Source organism: Trichosporon asahii (genome assembly GCF_000293215.1).
Source record: "Trichosporon asahii var. asahii CBS 2479 unplaced genomic scaffold scaffold00017, whole genome shotgun sequence".
In the NCBI taxonomy this organism is placed as follows: domain Eukaryota; kingdom Fungi; phylum Basidiomycota; class Tremellomycetes; order Trichosporonales; family Trichosporonaceae; genus Trichosporon; species Trichosporon asahii.
Window position 1 is genome coordinate 769,124 of NW_014040907.1, and position 24,004 is coordinate 793,127.

Here is a 24,004-nt window from a genome sequence, read left to right on the forward strand (position 1 = left end):
GCATGCATTTCAACAGCACCAACCTCGAGCGAGCAAGGAGTAGATAGTGAACTGGGTCCGGGAGTGTGGTTCTGGAAAGTCAGTCGCCAGATCGGCGTCTTGCTCGGACCGTTGAGCGGGATCAAACACCCGTGGTGTCATCGACCTCCACCCTGTCAAGCACCTTGCTCACCACCTTCCCCGCCTTCCTCGATCCACCCAACGCACATCCAACTAACCTCCAACATCCAACACCAACGAGAAGAAAACTATGGGCGACAGACCCCCCTCCGTCCCACTTCACCTGACCTCCGTCGCTATCCTTGGTCCCGACAATGCGCCCTTGTACGTGCACGCGTTCACGGGACCGGAAGACGAGATGCGCGCGTACCATTTGGCGCATGCGGCGGTCGATGTGATTGAGGAGAGGAGTGAGTACCGCGAGCGAGCACCGAGCGGAACGAGGTGCTGCAATCTGCCTCACCGACCGGGCAACCGGAGCGGGTGCAGCGGGGCAAATAGCTGCTGACTAGCAAGCTGGGAGAACGGAACCGTGAGCTGACCACAGTCGTCATGATGAGCACGCCGTCACGGCCGGCTGACTCTTATCTCGGACTGCTGTTTTGTATGGAGGACATGGCTTTGTGAGTTGCGAGCGAAGCGAGCACTCTATCGTTCCCTTGTCACCTTCCCTCTCTCCCCGCTGAAAGCTTTGTCGGCTCAACCAGCTAACTCCCAGCTACGGCTTCCAGACGACGACGAAGCTCCGGCTCGTCCTGAGCGTAGCGCTGGTCGATGCCGCGATCAAGGACAGCGACATTGTCTCGGTGTTCAGGGCGCTGCACAATCTGCTCCTCCGCGTCATCTCGAATCCCTTCCTAAGCCTGCCGAGGAGCTTCCATGCCACCCCCGCAAAGGCCGTGCGGCATACCGAGGAGAGTTTGGCTGGGTTGCCGCCAAAGGAGTCTGCAGGGTCTGCGGAGTCTGCGCCAGCAGACTCTGCTCCTTCCCCTGACTCCCCGGCTAAGGACGATGCGAAGGAGGTCAAGAATGGCAAGGTAATGTCCCCACCAAGCTGAACGTCCGTCATCAGCTAACACTCCAGGCCCTGCGGAACGAGCCCATCCCGCAGAACCGCATGTTCCGCGCAGACCCCGCCGATATCCGGCCAGAATGGTTTGAGAGCGAACGGTTCAAGTTGGGCGTGGCGCAGCTGGGTCAGCTCTTGAATGGACGGGCCTGAGCGAGCGACAGCGAGCGATGGCGAGCTTGCACGGGGTTCAGACGGGATGGTGGATCAGAAGGAGGGATACAGAGGACGGTAGATACAGGTGAGTTTGACTCGGACCCAACGGTAACTGACGGCCAGAGTTAGACCATGTAAACGACGAATGTACTTATGACCAAATGCTCCATCGGCAGATCTGACCCTCATGTCACTCCCCAACCTCCCTCAATCACTCGCTCACTCGCTGCGCTCGCGCGAGTGGATGGTCCCGGCCCCGCCGTCGCTCACAACCCCATGAGCGCCGGCCACGCCCGCAACCCGTAGCAGGATGCAAACGGACCTACAGAAATTCCAGTAACGCGCCCTTCGATTGACGAGACGGTTTCCGCGAGTTAAGGCGTTTCGACAGATACGGGGCGTACACTTATTAGCTAGGTTGTGCAAGAGGACGGTCGAGTCAAATGTCTATAAGCATACTGTAAGCAGAGTTGGGGCTTGTTGCGAATTCGATCAATCCGCGAGATGCACGAGTGAAGTGAAGAGGAAGCATAGTGGCAGATCCGACAAGACACGTCCCTGACGCTCTGAGCTCTTGGGGGACCGGGTGCAACGTCCATCATCTGTCGACTGTCGACTGTCCTGCCCGATGTCACCTAGAAAAGTGGAAACCAGAATTATGCATACAACGTGTGAAAACGTCTTGTGATTGATGGAAAGAAAGAGCCATGGTCATGGAAACGAATGTTTACTTTTTCTACTGCTAGGCTTTGGCCCGGTCGTTCATACCCGAGCCCCCCAAGGTCCGCCCCGCATGCCCCGCATGCTCCGCGCCACGTCGCCCAAGCCCTCTTGCGGGGACCGAGCCGCGTCCGGAACTACCTGCTCGGCTCTCTGCACGGCCGCCCGTACTCCTCGCACTCCTCGCTACGCTCGGCGACGCAGCACGGCCGCCTGCGCTCCTCGCACTCCTCGCTTCGCTCGGAGTGTGCTTAGAGCTTGGCGGGGGCATCGGTCTGCGCCTCGCACAGCTCGCGCATGTCGCGGAACGCCTGGACGATCTCGTGCTTGAACCTGGTGGTTGACGACGTGTCGCAGGACACCTTGCTCTCGAGGCCAAACTTGATAAGGTTGGGGCCGGCCATGTAGTTGATGCCGTAGCCGTCGGCGAAGGGGGCGCCGAAGCCCGTGGCGTGGAACTGAATGCCGGAAGAGAGACCCGAGGTGGACAGCTTCCAAGCCTGGGAGCTGCTGTACAGCTCGTCGTCGAAGAGGGGGTGCGCCTCCCCGGGCCGCAGCTGGACCTTGAGGCCCATCATGTGCCGGTCGTAGCCCTTGCCAAAGGACGAGTCCATGGTGAGCTTGGAGTGCTCCTTGGTCGCGGCGACGAGGGCGTCGTACCGCTGCTTCTGGGACGCGTTCTTGTCCTGCATGAGCTTGACAAAGGCGCGGCTCTCGGGCGACAGAGAGCGGATGACGTCGGTACGGCCGTGCTTCATGAAGCGCGTCGAGGCGGTTTCGTAGGTGGCGACCGGGTAGCCCTGGTCGCGGAACCAGGCCAGCTGCAGCACCTGCTGCACGAACGCGTCCGGCGCAACCTTGCCGTTCTTCTTGATCCAGTCCGTGCCGTACTCGGCCCACCACAGCGTCTGGCAGTCGCTGTCGTCCAGGATCGCCTGGTTGCGCGCACGGCACGCCTCGATCTCGTCGGCAATCTCGGGCGAGATCTCAAAGTCCTCCCGCTGGAAGCCCTCGCCGAGCTTGGCCGCCTTGCCCCCGGTGAACTTGGAGTCGTCGACGGGCTCGTTCAGCGCATAGTCGACGACGTACGAGGGGATCAGCGCGTCGACGGGCGAGTGCTCGCCCATGATCGCTGCGCGGCCGTTGGTCTCGACCACGACCGTGAGACACTTGTCGAACCACCTGTTCTCGCCGCCATTCAGGCCGCCCTGCGCGTTGTGCATCTGCGCATCGACCTGGGCCATGCGCAGCGGGTCGTCGCGCGCCGGCAGCGTCGGCAGGGTGTACGTGTCGAGCGAAAGGCCGATGAGGGAGCGGTCAATCATGTCCATGCTCGCGCGGTTCTTGGGCGAGTGCAGCAGCACGCGCTCCCGGTTCACGACCCAGGTGTCGCGGTCGTCGGCCGTCAGGATGCCGACCTGCGCGGGCTTCTCGCCCTTCTCGACGCGCGACTTGGCATCGGCCACAGCCGCCTGCAGAAGCGACTCGATCTCGCCGACCGGCAGCGGGTTCGCAATCTCGCCCTTGGGCACCTTTTCAAACACGTCGACAGAGTAGACAAAGTCGGCAATGTGCACCGTCACGTGGCGCGCGTCGTTGTCCTGCGCCGAGAAGGCGTCGCAGTTGGGCAGCGGGATGCGCGAAATGTTGAACAGCATGCGGTACTGGTTCATGCACATCGGGCCCAGGCGCGAGGCCTCGGGCGGCACCTCCTCCTTCTGCACCATGGTGCGCAGGCCGGCAAAGCGGCTCACGAGCCACGCCGCACGGCGCACCTGCCACTCGGTGATCCACTCGCGCTGCGTCACATCCTCGTACTTGACGGGGTAGTAGTAGTCCTTCTTGTTGGGGTGGGCGTCGATCCACGCCTGGCCGCCGCCCTGGGCGCCCGGCGGCAGCGTCTTGGCCGGATTCGGGTCGAGGGGCACGACCGTCTTGTTCGTCGCTCCGGGCGCGACGGGGGGAGCGGGGTTGCGCGGGTCCTCCTTGAAGGTGAGCCACCAGTTTGAGTTGACGATGAGGGCGCGCGCCACGTGTGGTAAGCCAGAGCAAGCCAGAGGTTGTCGTCGAGCCAGTTGTTGGCCGAAATGTGGTCGAGGTCCTTCAGACGCTCCTGCAGCTTGGCGCCGAGTCCGCTGGCAAAGTCCTTGGCGTACAGCTTGCGCTTCTCCATCTCCTTCTGGAATCCATGCTGGCCGTACTGGATGGGTGTCAGCATGGTGTGGTTTCGGATGGTGTGTTGGCACCGGGAATTGTTGATCCGGGCGCGGGGTCAACAATTTCCAGGAGTGCCACTAGTAAATCGACGTACCTTTGCCTCGACGAGGGGTTCAAGCGACTTGATGTATCCCTGGAGGGACTGGTCGAGGGGCGGGACGGGGAGGCGGGGGAGCTTGTCCTGGTTCTCGAATGTCTTGCTCTTTGCAGGCATGGTGGTGACAAAGGAGCGTGTGAGGAGGGAAGATGAAGGGGAGGATCTAGCGATGCAGCGAGCAGCAGTGGCCTGTTTAATGGGGAGGCGCATGGTTGCTAAGAGTGTAATTCGGGTAATGGATCCGGTGGAGGTCTCCGTGGGTGGGCGGTGGTTGGTTCGGCTAACTCGAGCCTCGATGCTGCGTCGATGTCCGCGGTCGGCTAGGCGATCCCGTTGGACAATGAGTGTATGAGAGGTGGTGAGAAGAGGAGATACGACGATGCACAGTTGTCCCCTTATGCTTTGGTTATGAATGCTCAGCTGATGGCGGATGCATGACGATGCTCTCTGCGTTGCGTTGTCTGTTGCAAGTCCCGCCCCACGTCGGCGGCTGAGCCCCGGAATCCACCCCCGCTTGGTCCGAGCCGGTACAGTCAGCCAGAGGGCTTGGCCGATGGGGGCATCCGTGGGAGACTACACCCTAATCTCCGACCTCGGACACGTGACTCCACTCCTATCAGTCGGACCAGTCTCGGATAATTGGGTCATCACAATCACTGATTTCCGTCCACCCCAAGGCACATCGACCATTCCGACACACCACCATGAACTCGCTCAGATCAATACGACTCACACGGATACACTCCGCTGGACGAAGAGCCTTCTCCTACACTGTCCAGAGATACAGCGAAGCTGCTCCTGAGACAGTCGAGCTATCAGCAGTGAGTCACCCCCACCTGCCCAACTAACGTCAGCCCGCGACTTACGTCTCAACATCCAACGACATCTACTTCAACCTCTCGTTCGAGGACTGGCTGCTGCGACGAACACCACGGAACCAGCCCATCCTGTTTCTGTACAGGAACGAACCATGCGTCGTCATCGGGCGTAACCAGAACCCATGGAAGGAGACGACGCCGCGGGTACTGCGGGAACTGGGTCTGCCGATGGTCCGGAGACGATCAGGTGGAGGGACAGTGTACCATGTAAGTTCTGTAGGGCTGCAGGTGCTGACGACAAGGACATGGGCAACACCAATTTCTCCATCGTCCTCCCGCGTCTCGCATTCACGCGGTCCGCGGGCGCCATCCTCGTTGCGAAAGCTGTGAGGGAAAGGCTCGACGTGCCGCCCTGCACGACAAACGCGAGGCACGACGTCGTAGTCCGCGATCCGGAGGAGCTCAAGGTATGCTTAATTCTCTACCTCCAGCTGACGGCCCAGGTCTCCGGCTCCGCGTACAAGATCATCCAGCACCGCGCCTACCACCACGGCACAATGCTGATCTCCTCCGACCTCTCGACCCTCGGCCGTGCGCTCCGCTCCTCCTCGCCCAACATGGTCAGCAAGGGCGTCGAGAGCATGCGCGTGCCCGTCTCGACGATCAATCTGCACCGCTCCCCCTCGGCTCGCGAGATCACACATGGCTCCTTTGTGTCCGCCGTCCTGGGCGAGTTTGCCGATGTCTACGGCCCCAGCGACGTCCAGATCGTGAGTGAGCAGAGCGTGTTTGGCGGAGGTCTCGTAGACACAAAGGGCCAGGCGGGGATCAGGGACGGCATGGCCGAGCTGCAAGGGTGGGAGTGGGCGTATGGCCAGACGCCGGCGTTCGAGAACCACTTCAGCGGCTCGCTGTCGTGTGGCGAGGTGCGGTGCGAGGTGGAGAGCAAGCATGGTGTCATCAACAGTATGACGCTGGAGATTACGTCGGGTGGAAGAGGAGGAGAGGAACAGCAGGAAGATGAGGATGCGCTGGAACGCATCGCGCAGTGCTGCCTTGGCCTGAGGTATGAGGGCTTGGATGGCGTGGGGACGTTCCTGGGCGACTCGGTCAGGCCGGATCTGAGCTGGGAGGTGGTGAGCTGGCTGCAGAGCCATATGTGATGCATCATCTAGACTGTAGACGTGCAGACGGACTGTTGCGTGTATGACTGAGGCAGTAGTGGTGCCACGTGGGGCTCCGACCCATGCCAACAACTAATGCACTAGTGACCGGAACTGCAATAGCGTCGTTTCTCGACACTAGCTCATCCACGAGCGCGCTAACGACGCGACGTGCCGTCCTCAGCTGACCGATGCAAAGCTGGCCACCCATGCACTCATTGCCTTCCTTGACTCAACTTCTCTTTCACTAACACTCAAACTCACTCCAAGAACGAAACATGCCTTTGATCGAAACAAAGTGAGTCCTCCCTCCAATAAAGCTGACCCCAGTCTCGCAGGTCTGAAGGACGAACTCGCCAAGGCGCCCTCCGCCATTGTCATCCTCACCTCTTCGAGCGACGACAGCGGGCACTGGTGCCCGCCATGCGCCAAGATGGAGCCGTACATCCAAGACTTCTTCGGTACTTCTGACGCTACGGCGATCGTTGTGCGGCTGCAGATGAACGAGTGAGTACCAAGTCCGAGCGGAGCGGTGCCCCTACACACGCTGTACAGAGTCAGCTAACCCACAGGGTCATGTCCGATGCCAACTGGACGCTGGACGCATGGGGCGGGGGCGGCGTGCCTCTGATCCACCGCATTGTTGATGTAAGTCGCCTCTTCATTCCATCTAACTTTAGGGCGAGCCGCGCGGCGACATTCTCAGTTTCCGCAACGAGGAAGGATTCCGCACCGATTTGGCACGCTTCGTCGAGTCTGAAGAGTCGCACGAGGCGTGGTTGAGGGAGCGCCGGGGGGGCGCATACGAGCCGCCCGAGACTCGCATCCCCGCCCAGCGCGCTAGGCTCGATGACCTCGTCGCGAAGCACCGCGAGCTTGAGAGGAAGTACAAGGATGTTGCGGGTCTAGACTGAACGCAATCCATAGTTATAAACAATGTGACGCATTACTCAAACTCGGCCACGCCCTGGTTCAACCTCAGCACCCGGCCATTGTTCCACGGCACCTCGTCCTCATAGTGGCTCACGACAATCACCGCCTGCTTAACGCCACCCTCCCATTCCTCCTTTAGGAACTCGCGACACCTCGCCCAAATCTCCTCATCCATGCCCTGCGTCGGTTCATCGAGTACCAGTAACTCGGGGCGTCCCACCACCGCTCTCAGGAAGACCAAGAGGGCCTGCTGAGGCGGCGTAAAGTGGCTAAAGTCGCGGAGTGCAATCTCCCTCGTCGGGATGTCCTCGGGATCCTTGGCAGAGCGGAGGGAGGGCTTGAAGCGCTCAATCAGGTCCAGGACTGTGGCCTTCTGCTCAGCCGTCAGAGTACGGCGGGCGAACACGCCCTCGAACCCAGTCCCAATCGCATCGTACGCCGACAGGGCCATGTTGCGCGGGAAGGCGGCAAAGATTTCGGGCGACGAATGGCCAATCTTGCGGCGCAGAATCGTTGTTGCGAGCTTTCGTCTCGGCTGACCAAAGATGGTCAGACTCGAGGCCGGGAGCGAGTAGGATTGCGGATGCAGGCCGAGCATGACTGAGAGCAGCGTCGTCTTGCCGCTTCCGTTACTGCCCTGCAAATGCCACCTTGAACCTGGGCGGATGCTCCAGTCGATATTCTTGAGCACGGGGCGGGATCCCTGCCCATACGACACCGAGACGCCGTTCAGCTCGATGATCGGTGGGCCGGCGCTCTCGCTCGCGGCATACGTCGCCGCTTCCCTCTCCCCCCGCTCGCGCCGGCGGGCGACCCACTCGTCCCTCGTCCCCAGCCACGCACGACCATTGCGCACTTCGACAACGTTACTGACCCAGTCGGCGAGTGTGTCCTCGCCCCTGTCCCGGAGCACGAGCACGACCCGCGGCTGCCCACTCGCATTCAGCTGTCCGAGCAGACTCCTAACCCGCTCGCGACTGGGCGCGTCGAGACCAGCCATGGGATCCTCGAGCAGGAGGACGCGGGGTCTATACATGAGTGCGTGGGCGATACGTGCCCTGCGCGTCTGCCCGCTGCTTAAAGCGATGGCGGGCAGGTCTGCCAGCTCATTCAGGCCCATGAGGGTGAACGCGCCATCCATGACTTGTTCGGGGATGGGCCGGTCCTCCTGTCCCGGCAGAGCGGCCGCGGAACGGGACAGCTTCTCGCGCAAAGAGAGCTTGTCCTCGTCCAGCAATGCTCCATAACGGGCAGTGTAGTCTGTGAACTCGCCTGAAGCCGCCGGCCGCGCAAAGGCCAGGTACCGCACGGCCTGCCATGCGTCTGGGTCTACACTTGAGGGCGGCGCGGACTGGGTTACAGGGAGAGCGCCGCCCGGTTGGGCGGGGAGGATGCGGTGTCGTCCCAGAAGAGTCTGATGTTAGCGATGTCGAGGGTCGCATGCTCGCTACGCTACGCTCGCAACTCACCTCGACAGCTAACCTGCGCCCCTCGCTGTCGCCCACGATGGCCCAGCCCTCCGTGTTGCTGTCGTCGATTGTCCACCCGGACTCGGGGAAGCGGAGCAGCGCCCTCGTCTCGTCTGCCCGGCCCGTGCCGAGGGGAAACACGGCCGCGTTAGCGGGCAGCCGCACATGCGGCGCTCGTCGTACCCACGTCCTCAGCATGGTGGGATAGTGAGAGTCGAGGAGACGCAGTGTGGAGGTGCGCTTATATTGCATCATCGGGTGAGTATCTCGGTCGAGTCATAGTCTGGAGTCCCAGACGCCCGTGGACGCCACCTTGCCGAGAATACAGCGAACGTTCCATCGGGTCAAGGTTCAAGTCCGTACTGCCCACGTCGACTGTGCGATGATCACGCTTCATAGCGACTAAACTAACAGTGACTACGATTTTGTTTTCTGCATTAAAGAACTGCTGACTCCGGGATACACAACGCACTGCTCGTGCTTAAGCGGAAATCTTGCCCTTGAGGAGCTCTTTGAGCGTGTTGCCGTCCTTGGCGAAGCCGCGGATGCCCTCGGTGAGCTTCTCGAACGCCATCTGGTTCTCGAACAGGTCCCAGGCAAACTTGGGCTGGTCGTTGATGTACGAGACCTTCTGCAGGGGCTTGGCGGCCTTGGCCTTCTCCGGCGAGAGGACCTGGGGGACGGGGTCGGTCGAGTTCTTGAGCTCCTCGAGAAGCTTGGGCGAGATCGTGAGGAAGTCGCAGCCGGCAAGAGCCTTGATCTCACCAGTGTTGCGGAACGACGCACCCATGACAATCGTCGGGTAGCCGTGCTGCTTGTAGTAGGTGTAGATCTCGCGGACGGAGACAACTCCGGGGTCGTCCTCGGCAGTGTACTCCTTGCCGGTGGCCTTCTTGTACCAGTCAAGGATACGGCCGACGAAGGGAGAGATCAGGGTGACACCAGCCTCGGCGGCGGCGATGGCCTGGGGCATGGAGAAGAGAAGGGTGAGGTTGCAGCTGGGCGTCAGCAATGTCGACTCTCTGTGCTCACTGGATGCCCTCCTGCTCGAGCTGGCGGGCGGCCTGGATACCCTCCCAGGTCGAGGCAATCTTGATGAGGACGCGCTCCTTGTCGACACCGCGCTCCTTGTAGAGCTCGATGAGGTGGCGGGCCTTGTCAATGGTGGCCTTGGTGTCGAACGAGAAGCGGGCGTCGACCTCGGTGGAGACACGGCCGGGGACAATCTTGAGGATCTCGGTACCAAAGTTGACGAGGAGGGCGTCGAGGGCGGCGTCGGTCTTCTGGTCAATGTCGCCCGAGGCCTTGTTGCCGTACTCGATGGCCGAGTCGATGAGGGGGGCGTACTGGGGGAGCTTGGCGGCCTGGAGGATGAGGGAGGGGTTGGTGGTGGCATCCTGGGGCTTGTAGGCGGCGATGGACTCAAAGTCTCCCGAGTCGGAGACGACGGTGGTGCCAGAGGCCTTGAGGGCGTCGAGAGAGTTGGACATGGTGGTTGTGGATGAGATGAAGGATGAGGAAGAGGTGAGAACGTTGTCCACTGCGGGATGTTATACGTCAGTCACTATTAAGTCCCCGGGCTCCGCTCCGACCCCAGTTCCCGATCCCCAGGGCGGACGTCATCATCCGCTCTAACATGGGTGAACCGTTAGTCAGGCTCGGCCAGGTTAGTCCGGCACGCCTAGGCGCGTGGTGCTCGCGTGGACATCGCGTGGTAAGAAGCCTATCTCCACACACGCCTCATCCCTCCACTCCCCGCTCGCCTAAATCTGCGGCGATCAATGACGTCGCAGCCGCCCTCGGATAGGCCACTTTTCCGCCCGATATCGTCATTTCCGGGCCCGGGTGGGTCGCGACTCCTCACACCGAGCTCCATCTCGCGACCGCATCTTGGTCTTGAAAAAAACCACTCACCACCATGTTCAGGCAAGCATCGAGGCCGCTCGCTCACAGGGCCGTCGCTGCCCGCTCATCCACACAGCTCAGCCAGGTCCGACATGCCTCCAACTTTCGGCGCTCAAAGCCGGGACGCTTCGTCGCCGGCACCTTTGCCGTCGGCACCGGCGCCCTCCTGCTCGCGTACTACTACGACTCGGAGAGCATCGCCCACGAGCACCTCATTATGCCTGCCCTCCGCAAGCTCTTGACCCCCGAGGAGGGACACAAGTTTGCCGTCAAGCTGCTCTCGCTCCCGTCGTGGGCTCGTCCCGGGGACATGGGCGTCGACGGGCCGGAGCTGCACACCGAGATCTTTGGCCTGCCGGTCCAGAACCCCGTCGGTATTGCTGCCGGCTTTGACAAGGACGCGCAGTGCATCGACGGCCTCTTCGACATTGGATTCGGCTACGTCGAGGTCGGCTCCGTGACGCCGCTCCCGCAGCCGGGCAACCCCAAGCCCCGCTTCTTCCGCCTCGAGGAGGATGATGCCGCGATCAACCGCTACGGCTTCAACTCGCTCGGACACGGCGCCGCCCTCACGCACCTGCGCTCGCGTGTCCACCGCTTCGCCAAGGAGCACCCCGACCTGTTCCCAAACCCTGACGCCGCCAACCTCGTCCCGCCGAGGGGCGTTCCCCGCTCACTGAAGAAGGACCACGTCCTCGGCGTCAACCTCGGCAAGAACAAGACATCGGCTGCCGACTCGGACGACGACTACATCAAGGGCGTCCAGCTGCTCGGTCCTTATGCTGACGTGCTCGTTGTCAACGTCTCGTCGCCGAACACGCCGGGCCTCCGCGCCCTCCAGAGCCGTGACTCGCTCACCCGCCTCCTCTCCGCCGTCGTCAAGGAGCGCAACGCCATTGCGGTCGACGGCCTCCCGAAGGTCGCCGTCAAGGTCACCTGCGACCTGTCCGAGGACGAGCTCGCCGACGTCGCTGCGTCGGTTCGCAAGGCGGGCGTCGACGGTGTCATCATCTCGAACACGACGATCCGCCGCGACCTGGGCCTGAAGAGCGAGAACGCGAACGAGACTGGTGGTCTCTCCGGCAAGCCCCTCTTCCCGTATGCGCTCAACGGTGTGCGCCAGCTCCGCCCCCTCCTCCCGCCCAACATTCCCATCATCGGCTGCGGCGGCATCTTCACCGGCCAGGACGCGCTCGACTTTGCGCACGCCGGTGCCTCGATGGTCCAGCTGTACACCTCCTTCGGCTACCGCGGTGTCGGCACTCCTCGTCTGATCAAGAACGAGATCTCGTCGCTGCTCGAGTCGCCGAACGGCCTCGCCATCACGTCGTCGTGGAAGGACCAGGTCGGACTGGGTTACGCCGCGCGCAACCTGCCGTGGGACGAGTCGCGTGTGGCCGCCGAGGCGGCGCAGATCCGCAACGAGGCGCAGTCTCTCGGCCGCTCGCTCCAGGACGTCCAGCGCCAGCAGAGCCAGAAGGAGCGCGAGCTCGACGCTCGCCGCCGCGTCCTCGACTCGGCCACCGACATCAAGGGCAAGGCGGAGCAGTACGGCCAGCAGGCTCACGATGCCGTCCGCGCCGGTGCCGAGAAGGCGCAGGAGCACGCCCGCCAGCTTGGCCGCCAGGCCGAGTCGTACGGCGAGCACGCCCAGGACAAGCTGCACTCGACGCTCAACGAGGCGGAGCGCAGGGCGCGCTCGTGGGCTGACCAGGCCAAGGACACGGCGCACGACGCCAAGCAGACCGTTCGCTCCTGGGGCCAGCAGGCGCAGGAGGGTGCCGAGGACGCGGCCCAGAAGGCGACGAGCTGGGGCCGCCGGGCCGAGGCTGGAGCCGAGAACGCGGCCGACAATGCGGCTCAGCAGGCCAAGAGCTGGGGCCGTCAGGCCGACGCTTCCCTGCGCGACGGAGCCGACGAGGCGGAGCGCAAGGCGCGCAGCTGGGGCCGCCAGGCCGACGCCACGATCCGCGACGGACTTGACGAGGCGCAGCGCACGGCGCAGAGGTGGGGCCAGCAGGCCCAGGACTCGGTCGAGGACACGAAGCAGCAGGCCAAGTCGTGGGGACGCCAGGTCGACGCCAACCTCCGCGACATCGGCCAGGAGGCGCAGGACGGCCTCCGCTCCGCTGGGGACCAGGCCTCGCGCGCCGGCTCCCAGGCCCAGGACAAGCTCCACAGCACGCTCAACGAGGCGGAGCGCGGTCTTCGTTCCTGGGGTCGCCAGGCCGATGCCACCCTCCGTGACGGCGCCGACGACGCCCAGCGCACGGCCCAGAAGTGGGGCCAGCAGGCGCAGGACAGCGTCGAGGACACGAAGCAGCAGGCGCGCTCCTGGGGCCGCCAGGTCGATGCCAACCTGCGCGAGATCGGACAGGAGGCGCAGGACGGCCTCACTGATGCGCAGCGCAAGGCCGAGCGCTACGGCTCCAAGGCGCAGGACGCTCTGCACTCGACCCTGAACGACGCCGAGGCGAAGGGCAAGCAGGCCTCTGCCTCGCTCCGCGACAGCATCGACGAGACGCAGCGCCAGGCGTCGCAGTGGAGCAAGGACGCCTCGGCCCAGGCGTCCCAGTGGGGCCAGCAGATCCAGGACAGCGTGTCCAAGGCCGAGGCCGAGGTCGAGGACTGGGCAGCCCAGTTTTCGCGCGAGGCGGCCAAGAAGGCGACCGAGGCGCAGAACGCCCTCCACGCTAGGCTGAACGAGGTCGAGCGCGCCGGTCGTGACGCCGCCTCGCAGGTTCAGGACAGCGTGCACGGCACGCTCCGCGACGCCGAGAAGCAGGCCGACGCGTGGCGCCGTACCGGCCGCCGCATGAGCAACGAGGCCGAGGCGCAGGCGCAGCACTGGGGCCGCGAGGCCAAGGACTCGGCGCAGGAGAGCCTGCAGAACGCGCAGTCGCGTGCCGAGGCTTTCGCCAAGGCTGCCTCTTCGCGCATTGGCGACAGCGTGAACCAGGTCGAGAAGAGCGCCGAGCACGCCAAGTCGCGCGCGGAGCAGTTTGCGCAGGCCGCCAGCTCGCGTCTCGGCGACAGCGTCGACAAGGCGCAGGACGCGGCGTCGAACGCGGCCGAGCAGGCCAAGTCTGCGGCCCAGTCTGCCGCCGACCAGGCCCAGGCGGCGTGGCAGTCGGGCGTGCAGCAGGCGCAGGACGCGGCCCAGACCGCCTCGGACTGGGCGTCGCAGTTCGGCCAGCAGGCCAAGGAGGGTGCTCAGCAGGCGTCGCAGACTGTGCAGTCTTACGCCAGCCAGGCGGCCAAGGACGCCCAGTCGGCTGCTGAGCAGGCGCAGAAGGCGGCCCAGGAGCAGTGGCAGCAGGCCCAGGCCAAGGCGTCCGAGCTCGCCGCCAAGGGCCAGGACGCCGTTCAGAACGCGGCCGACCAGCTCCAGGCTGCTTCCAAGGCGGCCAACGACCAGATCCGCGACACCGTCACCGACCTCGAGGCGGATGCCCAGCGCGTGAAGCGGTACACGTGGCTTGACGCTGCTGCCCGTCCCGCTACCGGTGGTCTTGGCACCGCTGTCGCCGGCCAGGCCGCGCGCAACGCCACCGCCGCTGCGACTGGAAAGGACCAGTGGGAGAAGGACGTCAAGGAGGGCGACAAGCGAATGGTCTAAGCGTCGTAATAGTAAGGGTCGTAGTAGCAGACTATCTTGATAGGTTTGACCGGAACTCTGAGCCAAAAGTACAAAGCATATGCATTAGTAGGAATCATCGTTGCGAGGCATTTCCACAAAGCGGTGGAGGTCCGGTGCCGGGGCCCCCGTAACGTCAACTTCGTCACTTCTCCATCCACCCAAACCACCATCAACCATGACGCGCACATTTGCTGCGCCGACGGCGACACCCGGATCGCCCAAGTCTCGCCACAGGTCGACGGACGAGTACCTCCTGACGGCAGTCACGGCGACGAGCTACATCGGCACGCTGCTCGCCCTCAATGCGCTCTCCTACCTGCCCCGATTCGACACATCCGGCTCCGTCTTTGGGCGCTGGGACTCCGTCCACTTCTTCTCAGTCGCGAGGAACGGGTACGAGTACGAGCAGCAAGTTGCATTCCAGCCTGGCTGGCATGCACTCCTTCACTCTGGCGCAAATGCGGTCGGCTCCATCCGTCAATGGCTCGGCATCGATCCTCCCCTGATCAGCAAGGCAGGCGGTGGGCGCGGACTCTGGGTCGAGGGCGTCACGAGCACACCGGACGACATCGAGATTGCCGCCATCGCCATCAACCTCATTGCACGGATTGCAGCGAGCCTGGCGCTGTATCGACTCACATGCCGGCTGTTCAACCGCAAGACGGCCGTCGCCGCCGGTCTGCTCTACGCGTACCCGCCCTCGCCCGCTGCGATGCTGACGTACACGGAACCGGCGTTCGCGGCGGCGTACTTTGCCGGACTGCTCGCGTGCTCGAAGAGGAGATGGCTGGGTGCGGCATTGTGTTTCGCAGCTGCGACCTCCCTCCGTGCTACCGGCGTGTTCTCCGCCGCTGTGCTGGCGTGGGCGCTCGTCTTTGCGCCCCGCCGTCCGGCTTCGCCAGACGTCAAGCGTTCGATTCCCTTCACGTCGTATGTTTGCGCCGCGCTCCGCGACCCCGGTCGCACCCTCATCCGCGCCGTTATCGCCGTGACCCTCGCTGGGATCGTGGCCGCCCCGTTCATCGTCTTCAATGGGTACATCTGGAAGATTGCCTGCCCCGGGCGCGAGTGGTGCAGCAAAAGCCTCCCACTGGCCTACACCGCCGTGCAGAAGATATACTGGGACATTGGCCTGTTCCACTACTGGACGCCGGAGCAGATCCCCAACCTCATCATCGCGCTTCCCGTTCTGATCCCGACACTGGCGGGCATTTGGGCGTACTTCTCGGGCAAGACACTCAGCTTGCACTCGGAGGCGGCGCACCGGGCCGACTCGCTCGCGTCCATCCAGGCTTCCACGACGTACGCGATCTCGTCGGCGCACAACGTCCGCGCCTCAGCGGAGGTGAAGGAGGTGAAGGGAGACGTGCAGGATGAGACGACGGGAGACGAGGTCGCAAGAGGACCCCTCCTCGATGCCGTGTACGCGCTCAGCCTCTTCCTCGCCCTGACACTCTTGTTCACGAGCCACACGCAGATTGCCCTCCGTCTCGCGGTTACTGACCCGACGCTGTGGTGGACCCTGGCTGCTAATGCGGGTATGCGCAAGGCGTGGATCTGGTGGTGCTTCCTCTGGGCTGCGGTGGGACTCGCGCTCTGGAGCGGGCACTATCCTCCTGCGTAAAGGGACGATCGGGTGGGGCAATGCATGTGACATAGTGACGAGGAACGGGAGTTATTGTGCCCACCGGGATCTCTCCTCGGCGGCCAACCCAGTTAACCATGAACCAGCTGCGACACAGCTGGTGGGAGCTGAAGTCACTGACGACTCACAACAGGCATGCATTGCAAGATGACCCCAAAGGGTCACGCGTGCGATTATGAAGTAGCACTGCAATCGCTCATCAGCAAGACGTCGGTCACTTCTGAGGTCATTTTAACAATCCATCGGCATTCGGCATTGAAACTGACGTCGATTGATGAAGACGATCGATCAACTTGGCTTCACGGCACCTCAGATGACTCTGACGCGTGTGGCGTCTGCGCACTGATGCCCGTCTTCGATGTATTCTGCGGACCACCCGCACTGATCGTGAGTCCAAATGAACCTTTCACAGAGTGAGTGCACACGGGGCTGTGCGTTCCCGCCGGATTGAGGGTCGCTCCGCCTTCTGCATTCATCGGTGTGTTCGTCCTCGGCGTGCAATTGGAAGACACCATCGAACGGAACGTGGGACTGTCCACATGTCCTCTTCCGTCGGAAGAGGCGGCCCTGTGTGCCGCATGCTGCGAGGCTGTGCCACCGGCACGTTTGGCTTCGGTCAACATGCATAACTTTCAGGTATGGTCGTATATAGACGATTCCAGGACAGACTCGAAGTCCAAGACCTCCCCATGCTTGCCATCACCACGCTCCTCCCCCTTCTCACTGCTGTCGCTGCTCAATCGCACGTCTTCACTGGCAGCCTGTGGTGGCCGGGCGCAGCAGGCACCGCGACGGCGGCCCACTCGGCCCCCGCCCCCGAGCCGACGGCAGGCCAGGCAGTGGCGTACTGCAACAAGACGCTCGTGCCGCTGTACAACACGCAGATGCTCTCGTGCAACACCGACCTGGGACCCGCCCCATTTGGGCCCGACTGCAAGGCGAACGACAACTATGAGGGCGGCAAGACGTACGCCTGCCCGCTTGAGCCGGTCGGCAGCCGGTGTGCGGAGCAGTATCGCCCCGCTGAGGGCAGGTACAACTCTACCTGCGACTGGCCCGCGCTCGGGGGCAACGCCAAGTGCAAGGAGACTCGCGACAGCGAGCTGTACAAGTACGACTGCCCTTGGTCGCCTACTTGGTAGACTCTCGCCTCCACCGCTGTAGACAGGGATAGGACATTGTCAATGTAAAACGCTGGCCAGCATCGACGTCAGTGAGCGGAGACGCAGATTGCTGTCCCAGAGGCGGAAGCATACGCTTCAGAGCGACGCCGGACGTCCACTTAAGATGGCCCTGCCTACTTACCAGTGGGTGGGCTTGGCGAGTCACCACGGACACTTGGCGTGCCGGCCGTGTCAGGAGCGACCGTGATTCGGAGTATTTTGCGGAATTTCAGACCACCTGGGTGTGTACGTTGATCTCACTATCGCTGCGGCTCCCGTCTGCTTTAGAAGACTGATAGAAAGGCCCCGGGAGAATGCATCGCCGACGACATGGCGGACTTGAGATGGACCAATGACGCCGGATTTGCCATGGAGACGATCCAGGTCAATGCCAAACTCCGTGCCAATACCGGGGTCGCGACGCCCATGACTTGCTCGCGAACTCTGCCTCTGTGATATCCGTGTCAAACCACTGTCGATGTCAACAAACCAGAGTGAGGCAGGGTGAACTCGATGATCGAGGCGAAGACACACGACCCCGACGGTCGAGACTTTGGTCATAATGTGCCGCAATCTTGTGGCTGCGGAGCTGTGAGTCACCTCCGGCGCCCTCGTCGTTTCAGCTCCGATGCGCAGTTGAAACGGGTGCGGAGCAACAACAGCGGCGACGATCATCGGCGAACTGCGCATGTTGGATATTCCGCCACATCGGTGCAGCTTCGAGATGCGCCCACGTGATCTGTTTAAGCACGCAAGCTAAAGCTCTGCCGGACGATGCTCCGCGCGGTCCGGAACTACGCAGAGAACCAAGAGCTGCGGAGGTATCTTTGGACATCTCCACAGGGATCTCGGTGCTATCAGGGCTCCTTTGGTCGCGATTCAGGCCCAAATTGTGTCGGCGCATACCTCCTCGGACCCGACACCCCCTGCATTAGTCAGCCCCACCCGTCGATGACTCTCGGTGATCCAGAGTCACATGCATATCTGCGCAGATCATGTATACGCTCCGCCCAGAAAGACATCGCAGTCTGTACGCGGTAGTCGTGTGCGCCTTTCGGTTCACACACCAAACCGAGCTGCCAAGCCCTTTTGCCGGCGGTAGCTGCGCGCGCACTAGGCTGAGACAAGGCCATGCCAGCGTCACGCGGTCTTGGCGGCCTTACCCCGGTCCGGCGGTATGCGTCCGATCGTGCTCGCGCGATCGCGCAGCGTCCGGCAAACGCGGCAAAGACGGGGGCGACTAGTGCTATCTTGGGCTCTCCTAACGGTTCTGGATCCTCGAAAGACGATTCAACACCAATCGCAATGCAGATTTGGTCGTACGAACGACAACGCAAAGGGGCCCAGGGGCGTCACCGCAGCAGGTGGGCATCACGTGTCAGGGTCCAGTGTACCAGACTGAATCGAAGGGCGCACCCGCGACTATACCGGAACGGGCAAAAACCCCCGTCACCCCACGTGACGGCTCTGGGACGGCGGCCCGAGGCTGGGGCCAGGTTCCCACGTCCCGGTGGGGTCAGGGCAGGGGATCGCCGTCGGGACCCTGAAACAACCCTGGCGACCGGCGACCAGCCAAACAGACGGCGTCCTCGGAGCCAATGATGACACGGCCAAGCACGCCAAGCCGTCATCGGCCCCATGGGTCCAACACCTCGCTTGCGCCCTCCCTCGCGCGCAACACCCAAGGGCGCAGCGCGTGATGTCTCAGGCGCCCGCACAGGAGTCCCACCTGGCCCGCCTGCCCCGCCTGCCGCCGGCGCCACCGATATAAGCCCCAGCCCCCCCCGCATCCGGCTCCCCAGACTCGCTTCCACCATGAAGAGCGACAAGCAAGAGGATCAGTACATCGAGCAGTACGACGACGCAAAGGCCGACGCCATGGCCGGCCGTCGCGGCTCGCACATGGTCGGCGGCATGATCATCGAGAACCCGCTGCAGGTGAGCACAATGTCGAGCGTGGCTGACGGAAGCGCTACTCGCAGGAGCAGGTCGCAGTCATGGGCCGCAAGTTTGCCGCGACGCACGACCTCGCCGAGAAGGAGGACCTCTTTGAGCGGGCGGCCCTCGTCGCGCGCGACCCCGACAACTTCCAGAGCCTCACGTGTCTCTCCCCCGAGGAGCAGAACCAGCTCGCTTTTGAGCGCGACCACAAGTGGCGCGTCCCCAAGATGCTCGTTTTCACCATGTTTGTCTGTGCCCTCGGTGCCGCCGTCCAGGGCTGGGACCAGACCGGCTCCAACGGCGCCAACCTGTCCTTCCCCGTCGAGTTCGGCCTGCTCCCCCCGCCTGCGACTGAGGGCGCCCAGCGCCGCGACTTGCTCCCACGTGCCGGCCCCGCCAAGGGCGCCGGTCAGAGCCGTGGCGACTGGATCGTCGGTGTCATCAACGCTGCTCCCTACCTTGCCGGCGCGATTCCGGGAGTCTGGCTCTCGGACCCTCTGAATCACTGGTTCGGGCGTCGTGGAGAGATCTTCATCACTGCTGTCATCCTTGTTGCGACTCCTATCGGTTCTGGCTTCTCGCAGACGTGGTACCAGCTGCTGGCGATCCGTCTGGTGATGGGAATTGGCATGGGCGCTAAAGCTGCCACTGTGGCGGTCTATTCCGCCGAGCTTGCTCCGACGCGCATTCGTGGCGCCCTGACCATGGGCTGGCAGCTGTACGTGTGCTTCGGTATCTTCCTCGGTTTCGCGGCCAACTGTGTCGTCATGAACGTCAAGGACATTGCGTGGCGCCTGCAGCTCGGCTCGGCCTTCATCCCCGCGCTCCCCCTCGCGTGCTTCATCTACCTCTGCCCCGAGTCGCCGCGTTGGTACATGAAGAAGGGCAAGTACCGCAAGGCGCTGCACTCGTACGAGCGCATCCGCAACGGCGAGATCATTGCCGCCCGTGACCTGTACTACTCGTACGTGCTCTACATGGAGGAGCTCGCCGAGGCCCGCGGCGCCGGCTACTTTGCGCGTCTCCGCGACTGCTTTGCCGTCCCCCGTATCCGCCGCGCGACCGTCGGTGCCTCCGTCGTCATGCTGGCGCAGCAGATGTGCGGTATCAACATTATCTCGTTCTACTCGTCCACCGTCTTCGTCGAGTCCGGCTTCTCGGACAAGCAGGCGCTCTACGCGTCGCTCGGCTTCGGTGCGCTCAACTTTACGTTCGCGATTCCCGCGCTGTTCACGATCGACACGTTTGGCCGCCGCTCGCTGCTGCTGTCGACGTTCCCGTTCATGATCATCACGCTGCTCGGCACCGGTCTCTCGTTCCTGATCCCGTACCACGAGGGCGGCTCCAAGGCACGCCTCGGTGTCGTCGCGACCTTTATCTACCTCTTCACCTGCTTCTACTCGGTCGGCGAGGGCCCCGTGTGCTTCCTCTACGGCGCCGAGGTGTTCCCGACCGTGCAGCGTGAGCAGGGCATGGCGTTCGCCGTGTTCGTCAACATGCTCTTCGCCGGTGTGCTCGGCCTCACGTTCCCCGCCATGAAGACGGCCATGACCCCGCTCGGCGCCTTCTGCTTCTACGCCGGACTGTGCGCCATCGCGTTCGTGCTCATCTTCCTCTTCGTCCCCGAGACCAAGGGCATCTCGCTCGAGGAGCTCGACGACGTCTTCAGTGTCCCGAGCGGCCGCTTCATCTCGTACCAGACCAAGCAGTGGCTGCCGTACTTTGTCAAGCGCCGCCTGCTGTGCATCTCGCGCGCGCAGCCTCCGCCTCCTCTCCGCGCCAACTACCGCGACCGCGCAAAGAGCGGCGTGCTCGAGGAGCCCGTCGACATTGCCGAGGTCGACGTTAAGGCGTAGAGATCGCAGAACAAGTTGTGAACAGTATAATACGAAACGGGAGGGGTCCCGAAGCTTATGCATACCTATTTTGAGACTAGCTGTACCAGTAGTTGGGCTGGAGGCGGAGCTGGGGTCAGCGGGTACGTTACTGCACTTACGTAGTCGGGAGAGATGTCCTGGAGCGTCGGGATGCCGACGTTGCCCGCGTCAGTGATGAGCTCCTTCTTGAGGATCTGGATGACGCGGTCGACGCCGTCGGTGCCGTACATGTTGCCAAACATGAAGGGGCGGCCGATACCGACGCCCTTGGCGCCGAGCGCGAGGAGCTTGAGGATGTCGCCGCCGTAGCGCACACCGCCGTCGGCCCAGATGTCGATCTGGTTCACGAGCTCGGGGCTCTCCTCGTGGATCTCGAGCAGCACCTCGAGCGGCGACGGGGCGCCGTCGAGCGAGCGGCCGCCGTGGTTCGAGACAATGACCGCGGGCACCTTGTGCTCGGCCGCCTCGCGGATCGTCTGCACCGACTGGATGCCCTTGAGCGCGATCGGGAGCTGCGTCAGGGAGCGCAGCTTCTCGTAGTAGTCCCAGGTGAACAGCTGCGCCTTGTCGGAGAAGAGCGACTGGGAGCCGACGCCGTACCGGTCCGCGCGCTGGCGGTTGCTGCCCGCGTTCGAGTCGACGGTCCAGATGAGCGCCTTGGCGCCGGCCTTTTCGACGCGGCGGATCAGCGCCTCGTCGTACGTAATGTTGCCATTCAGATAGATCTGGCGGAACATGGTCTGGTTCTGCTCGGCCGCGCCAAAGATCTCCTCAACGGTGAGGGACGAGTACGACGACGAGATGTACAGAACGTCATTCTTGGCGGCGCCCTTGACGAGGCCGAGCTCGCCGTCCTTGTTGCCGTCGAACGCCTTGGCGCAGGGCGAGATGTAGAAGGGGACCGAGAAGTTGTAGCCGAGGAAAGTCGTCTGGAGCGTGTCGGGGATGCGCGTGATGTCGACGAGCTGGCGGGGGCGCCAGGTGTAGCGGTAGTAGACCTCGAGGTTGTTGCGGGCGCTCCACTCGCCGGCGACGCCGTTGATGTAGTAGGTGTAGTTGGCGGGCGGGAGGTAGCGGCGCGCGGCCCACTGGAAGTCGGGCAGGCCGACCAACTGCGTGAGGTTGGCGAGGGTGCCGTTCGGCGTGTCGCCGAGGACGTCCTCGATGCCGGTGTCGGGCTCTGACAGGAAGGGCCGCGCCGCGAGGGCGCTGCCGAGGAGGGCGAGGTAAGTGAGACGCATGGTGCTTGCAGGACATCCTCTCTCGCCGGCTGCTTTATATGTGCGCGGCCCACCGAAACAAGCGCAGGAGAATTGCCTTGGCAGCACGACATCGCTAGACCCCAATGTCACCCCAATTCGGCCGCCAAGCTTTAACTGGATCTTGAGGAGCGTCGGCCGATACGAAGCAGCCGCGACATGCCGTCAGGGAGCGCAATGTGCATGAATTGTCAGTCGTCCTCGTGCGTTGCAACAGCCCAGCTGCCCCAGGGCTCAGGGCGTGATAAGCTTTGCCCAAGCCCCGGCCTTATCAGATTTGCAGGGCTGTCACCTGACCCTGGCGGTTAGAGCATCGGAGCGCAGTGCTTGATAATTGCAGAATATCCGCCGGAAACATGACGTAGCTTCTATGCCCTTCTATTTAGCTGCCTTGGCGAGGATCGTCTCCGCCGCGATGCAGATGCCGGCAAACACCTGCAGGTCGACGCCGGGCGCAACGCGCACCTGGTAGTCCTCCTCGCCCTTGGTCTCGCCGCCGACGCGCTGGTACCCCTCCTGCGAGTCGGCCGTGAGGATGGTGCCGATCGGGTGGTTCGACTCGGAGAGCCAGACAACCGCCTCGCCCTTGTACCAGTTGCCCTTGATCGCGAAGCGGCGCGTGCCCGACGTGTCCTTCCACCAGCCCGTCATGACAGACTCGTGGTCTGTCGTGACCTTCTGCGTCTTCTCGTTCTGCACCTCGAAGAACTCGTGCTGGTCGCGCTTGCCCTGCATCGTGCGGTGCACGCTGATGCGGTTCTTGATGTCGTACAGGTGCGTGCCGACCTCGTTCAGCACCTCCATCTTGTCGCGCGCCGAGCCGGGCGTCGCGGACGCCACGACGATGGTGTACCCATCCGTGTCCTGCACGGCGTAGTCGGACTGCATCAGCCGAGAACGCACAGACACTTACCCCCCAATCCCACGCGTTCTTGCGCAGGATGATGGTCGTCTCCTCGGAGCGCACCTGGTCCGGGTTGCCCAAGGTGGGCGCAACGGGCGTGAGCTTGATGCGGGGCGTGGCGAGCATGTTGTTGTTGAGAAGTCATGATCAGTGTTCCAGCGAGTTGTCCCTGACGTGACCGAGGCTACGGATGCATTACGCCTGGTCGGGCACTACAAACGGGGTCGGGCACGACCCGATCGTCACCTTGTCGTTGTTGCCCTTGCCGACCTCCATGCAGCGGTTGCCCGTGGAGCAGATGTTCTCGCCGGCCCAGCGCCAGTCGAGCTGCCACTTGTCGCTGTCGCACGGGGCGATCGCGACGTGCGCGCCGGCCGCGTTGCCAGTCGAGGGGATTTGGAAGCCGACGCACTTGTCGCCGAACTTGAGGTGGAAGAACTGTTCGTTGTTCACCTTTCGGCTCGGCTCCCACGTCCACTGCTGGTTCGGCGCAGTGTCGAAGCACTCGTAGACCTGGATCTGGTTGCCGTCGGTGAGGTCGCCCCAGGTGTTGTCGAGACAGACGTTCGCGCCCTGGCGCTTGATCGGGCCGTTCTGCGGCAGTGCCTGGCCAAGGGCGGAAGAGGCGGCCGTGAGTGCGATAAGGAGGGTGAACATGTTGCGTTGTTGTTGCTCAACCCGGTCTCTGCGCCGTTATATAGCTTCGCCGTCGTCTACAAGTGCCCACGCCGTCGACGTCGAGCCGCTGCATGACGTGAATAGAGTTACGCACCCGCGGACGCAAAGTCATTCAGTGCGATGGATGTACACGGAAAACCGGCGTTCGCCAGTGGGCAAAGAAGGCGCCGTGAGAATGAGCTCATTAGTATTCTGTGCGCGGCTCCGAGCGAGTTCCCACATCGACGTGAGTACGTGGTAATCGAGTAGGTCAATACAAGCGGACTGCTCTCACGCGTCACGCTGACGCCGTAATATTGCCCCACCAAACGGCTTCTAATTCCCTTGACCTGCGTCATGAGGGCCAGACT

The 24,004-nt window shown here is 63.0% G+C and overlaps 13 protein-coding genes across 13 annotated transcripts; 6 read left to right on the top strand and 7 right to left on the bottom strand.

Annotated features, from left to right (window-relative positions):
- Positions 1–250: 250 nt before the first annotated feature.
- Positions 251–1,222, top strand: A1Q1_07905 (uncharacterized protein; the record flags this gene model as incomplete). Its single annotated transcript, XM_014326889.1, has 4 exons — positions 251–410; positions 524–623; positions 719–1,037; positions 1,085–1,222. 4 exons carry the CDS (start codon positions 251–253, stop codon positions 1,220–1,222), a joined length of 717 nt encoding a protein of 238 aa, XP_014182364.1.
- Positions 1,223–2,196: 974 nt separating this feature from the next.
- Positions 2,197–4,469, bottom strand: A1Q1_07906 (carnitine acetyltransferase; the record flags this gene model as incomplete). Its single annotated transcript, XM_014326890.1, has 2 exons — positions 2,197–4,080; positions 4,257–4,469. 2 exons carry the CDS (start codon positions 4,467–4,469, stop codon positions 2,197–2,199), a joined length of 2,097 nt encoding a protein of 698 aa, XP_014182365.1.
- A 790-nt stretch (positions 4,470–5,259) lies between these two features.
- Positions 5,260–7,154, top strand: A1Q1_07907 (uncharacterized protein; the record flags this gene model as incomplete). Its single annotated transcript, XM_014326891.1, has 4 exons — positions 5,260–6,213; positions 6,440–6,747; positions 6,813–6,888; positions 6,960–7,154. 4 exons carry the CDS (start codon positions 5,260–5,262, stop codon positions 7,152–7,154), a joined length of 1,533 nt encoding a protein of 510 aa, XP_014182366.1.
- A 32-nt stretch (positions 7,155–7,186) lies between these two features.
- A1Q1_07908 (uncharacterized protein) lies at positions 7,187–8,894 on the bottom strand (the record flags this gene model as incomplete). Its single annotated transcript, XM_014326892.1, has 2 exons — positions 7,187–8,587; positions 8,643–8,894. 2 exons carry the CDS (start codon positions 8,892–8,894, stop codon positions 7,187–7,189), a joined length of 1,653 nt encoding a protein of 550 aa, XP_014182367.1.
- Positions 8,895–9,123: 229 nt separating this feature from the next.
- On the bottom strand, positions 9,124–9,615 carry A1Q1_07909 (TAL1 protein; the record flags this gene model as incomplete). Its single annotated transcript, XM_014326893.1, has 1 exon — positions 9,124–9,615. One exon carries the CDS (start codon positions 9,613–9,615, stop codon positions 9,124–9,126), a length of 492 nt encoding a protein of 163 aa, XP_014182368.1.
- Positions 9,616–9,670: 55 nt separating this feature from the next.
- Positions 9,671–10,132, bottom strand: A1Q1_07910 (transaldolase; the record flags this gene model as incomplete). Its single annotated transcript, XM_014326894.1, has 1 exon — positions 9,671–10,132. The coding sequence occupies one exon, from the start codon at positions 10,130–10,132 to the stop codon at positions 9,671–9,673; it is 462 nt and encodes a 153-aa protein (XP_014182369.1).
- A 428-nt stretch (positions 10,133–10,560) lies between these two features.
- Positions 10,561–14,166, top strand: A1Q1_07911 (dihydroorotate dehydrogenase, precursor; the record flags this gene model as incomplete). The annotated part of the gene is made up of 1 exon (XM_014326895.1): positions 10,561–14,166. One exon carries the CDS (start codon positions 10,561–10,563, stop codon positions 14,164–14,166), a length of 3,606 nt encoding a protein of 1,201 aa, XP_014182370.1.
- Positions 14,167–14,362: 196 nt separating this feature from the next.
- Positions 14,363–15,811, top strand: A1Q1_07912 (uncharacterized protein; the record flags this gene model as incomplete). The annotated part of the gene is made up of 1 exon (XM_014326896.1): positions 14,363–15,811. The coding sequence occupies one exon, from the start codon at positions 14,363–14,365 to the stop codon at positions 15,809–15,811; it is 1,449 nt and encodes a 482-aa protein (XP_014182371.1).
- Positions 15,812–16,521: 710 nt separating this feature from the next.
- Positions 16,522–16,974, top strand: A1Q1_07913 (uncharacterized protein; the record flags this gene model as incomplete). The annotated part of the gene is made up of 1 exon (XM_014326897.1): positions 16,522–16,974. One exon carries the CDS (start codon positions 16,522–16,524, stop codon positions 16,972–16,974), a length of 453 nt encoding a protein of 150 aa, XP_014182372.1.
- Positions 16,975–18,633: 1,659 nt separating this feature from the next.
- Positions 18,634–20,792, top strand: A1Q1_07914 (putative sugar transporter; the record flags this gene model as incomplete). The annotated part of the gene is made up of 2 exons (XM_014326898.1): positions 18,634–18,933; positions 18,984–20,792. The coding sequence occupies 2 exons, from the start codon at positions 18,634–18,636 to the stop codon at positions 20,790–20,792; spliced, it is 2,109 nt and encodes a 702-aa protein (XP_014182373.1).
- Positions 20,793–20,857: 65 nt separating this feature from the next.
- Positions 20,858–22,054, bottom strand: A1Q1_07915 (hydroxyacid oxidase; the record flags this gene model as incomplete). Its single annotated transcript, XM_014326899.1, has 1 exon — positions 20,858–22,054. One exon carries the CDS (start codon positions 22,052–22,054, stop codon positions 20,858–20,860), a length of 1,197 nt encoding a protein of 398 aa, XP_014182374.1.
- Positions 22,055–22,450: 396 nt separating this feature from the next.
- A1Q1_07916 (uncharacterized protein) lies at positions 22,451–23,102 on the bottom strand (the record flags this gene model as incomplete). The annotated part of the gene is made up of 2 exons (XM_014326900.1): positions 22,451–22,936; positions 22,986–23,102. The coding sequence occupies 2 exons, from the start codon at positions 23,100–23,102 to the stop codon at positions 22,451–22,453; spliced, it is 603 nt and encodes a 200-aa protein (XP_014182375.1).
- Positions 23,103–23,171: 69 nt separating this feature from the next.
- A1Q1_07917 (uncharacterized protein) lies at positions 23,172–23,633 on the bottom strand (the record flags this gene model as incomplete). The annotated part of the gene is made up of 1 exon (XM_014326901.1): positions 23,172–23,633. The coding sequence occupies one exon, from the start codon at positions 23,631–23,633 to the stop codon at positions 23,172–23,174; it is 462 nt and encodes a 153-aa protein (XP_014182376.1).
- Between the last annotated feature and the right edge of the window lie 371 nt (positions 23,634–24,004).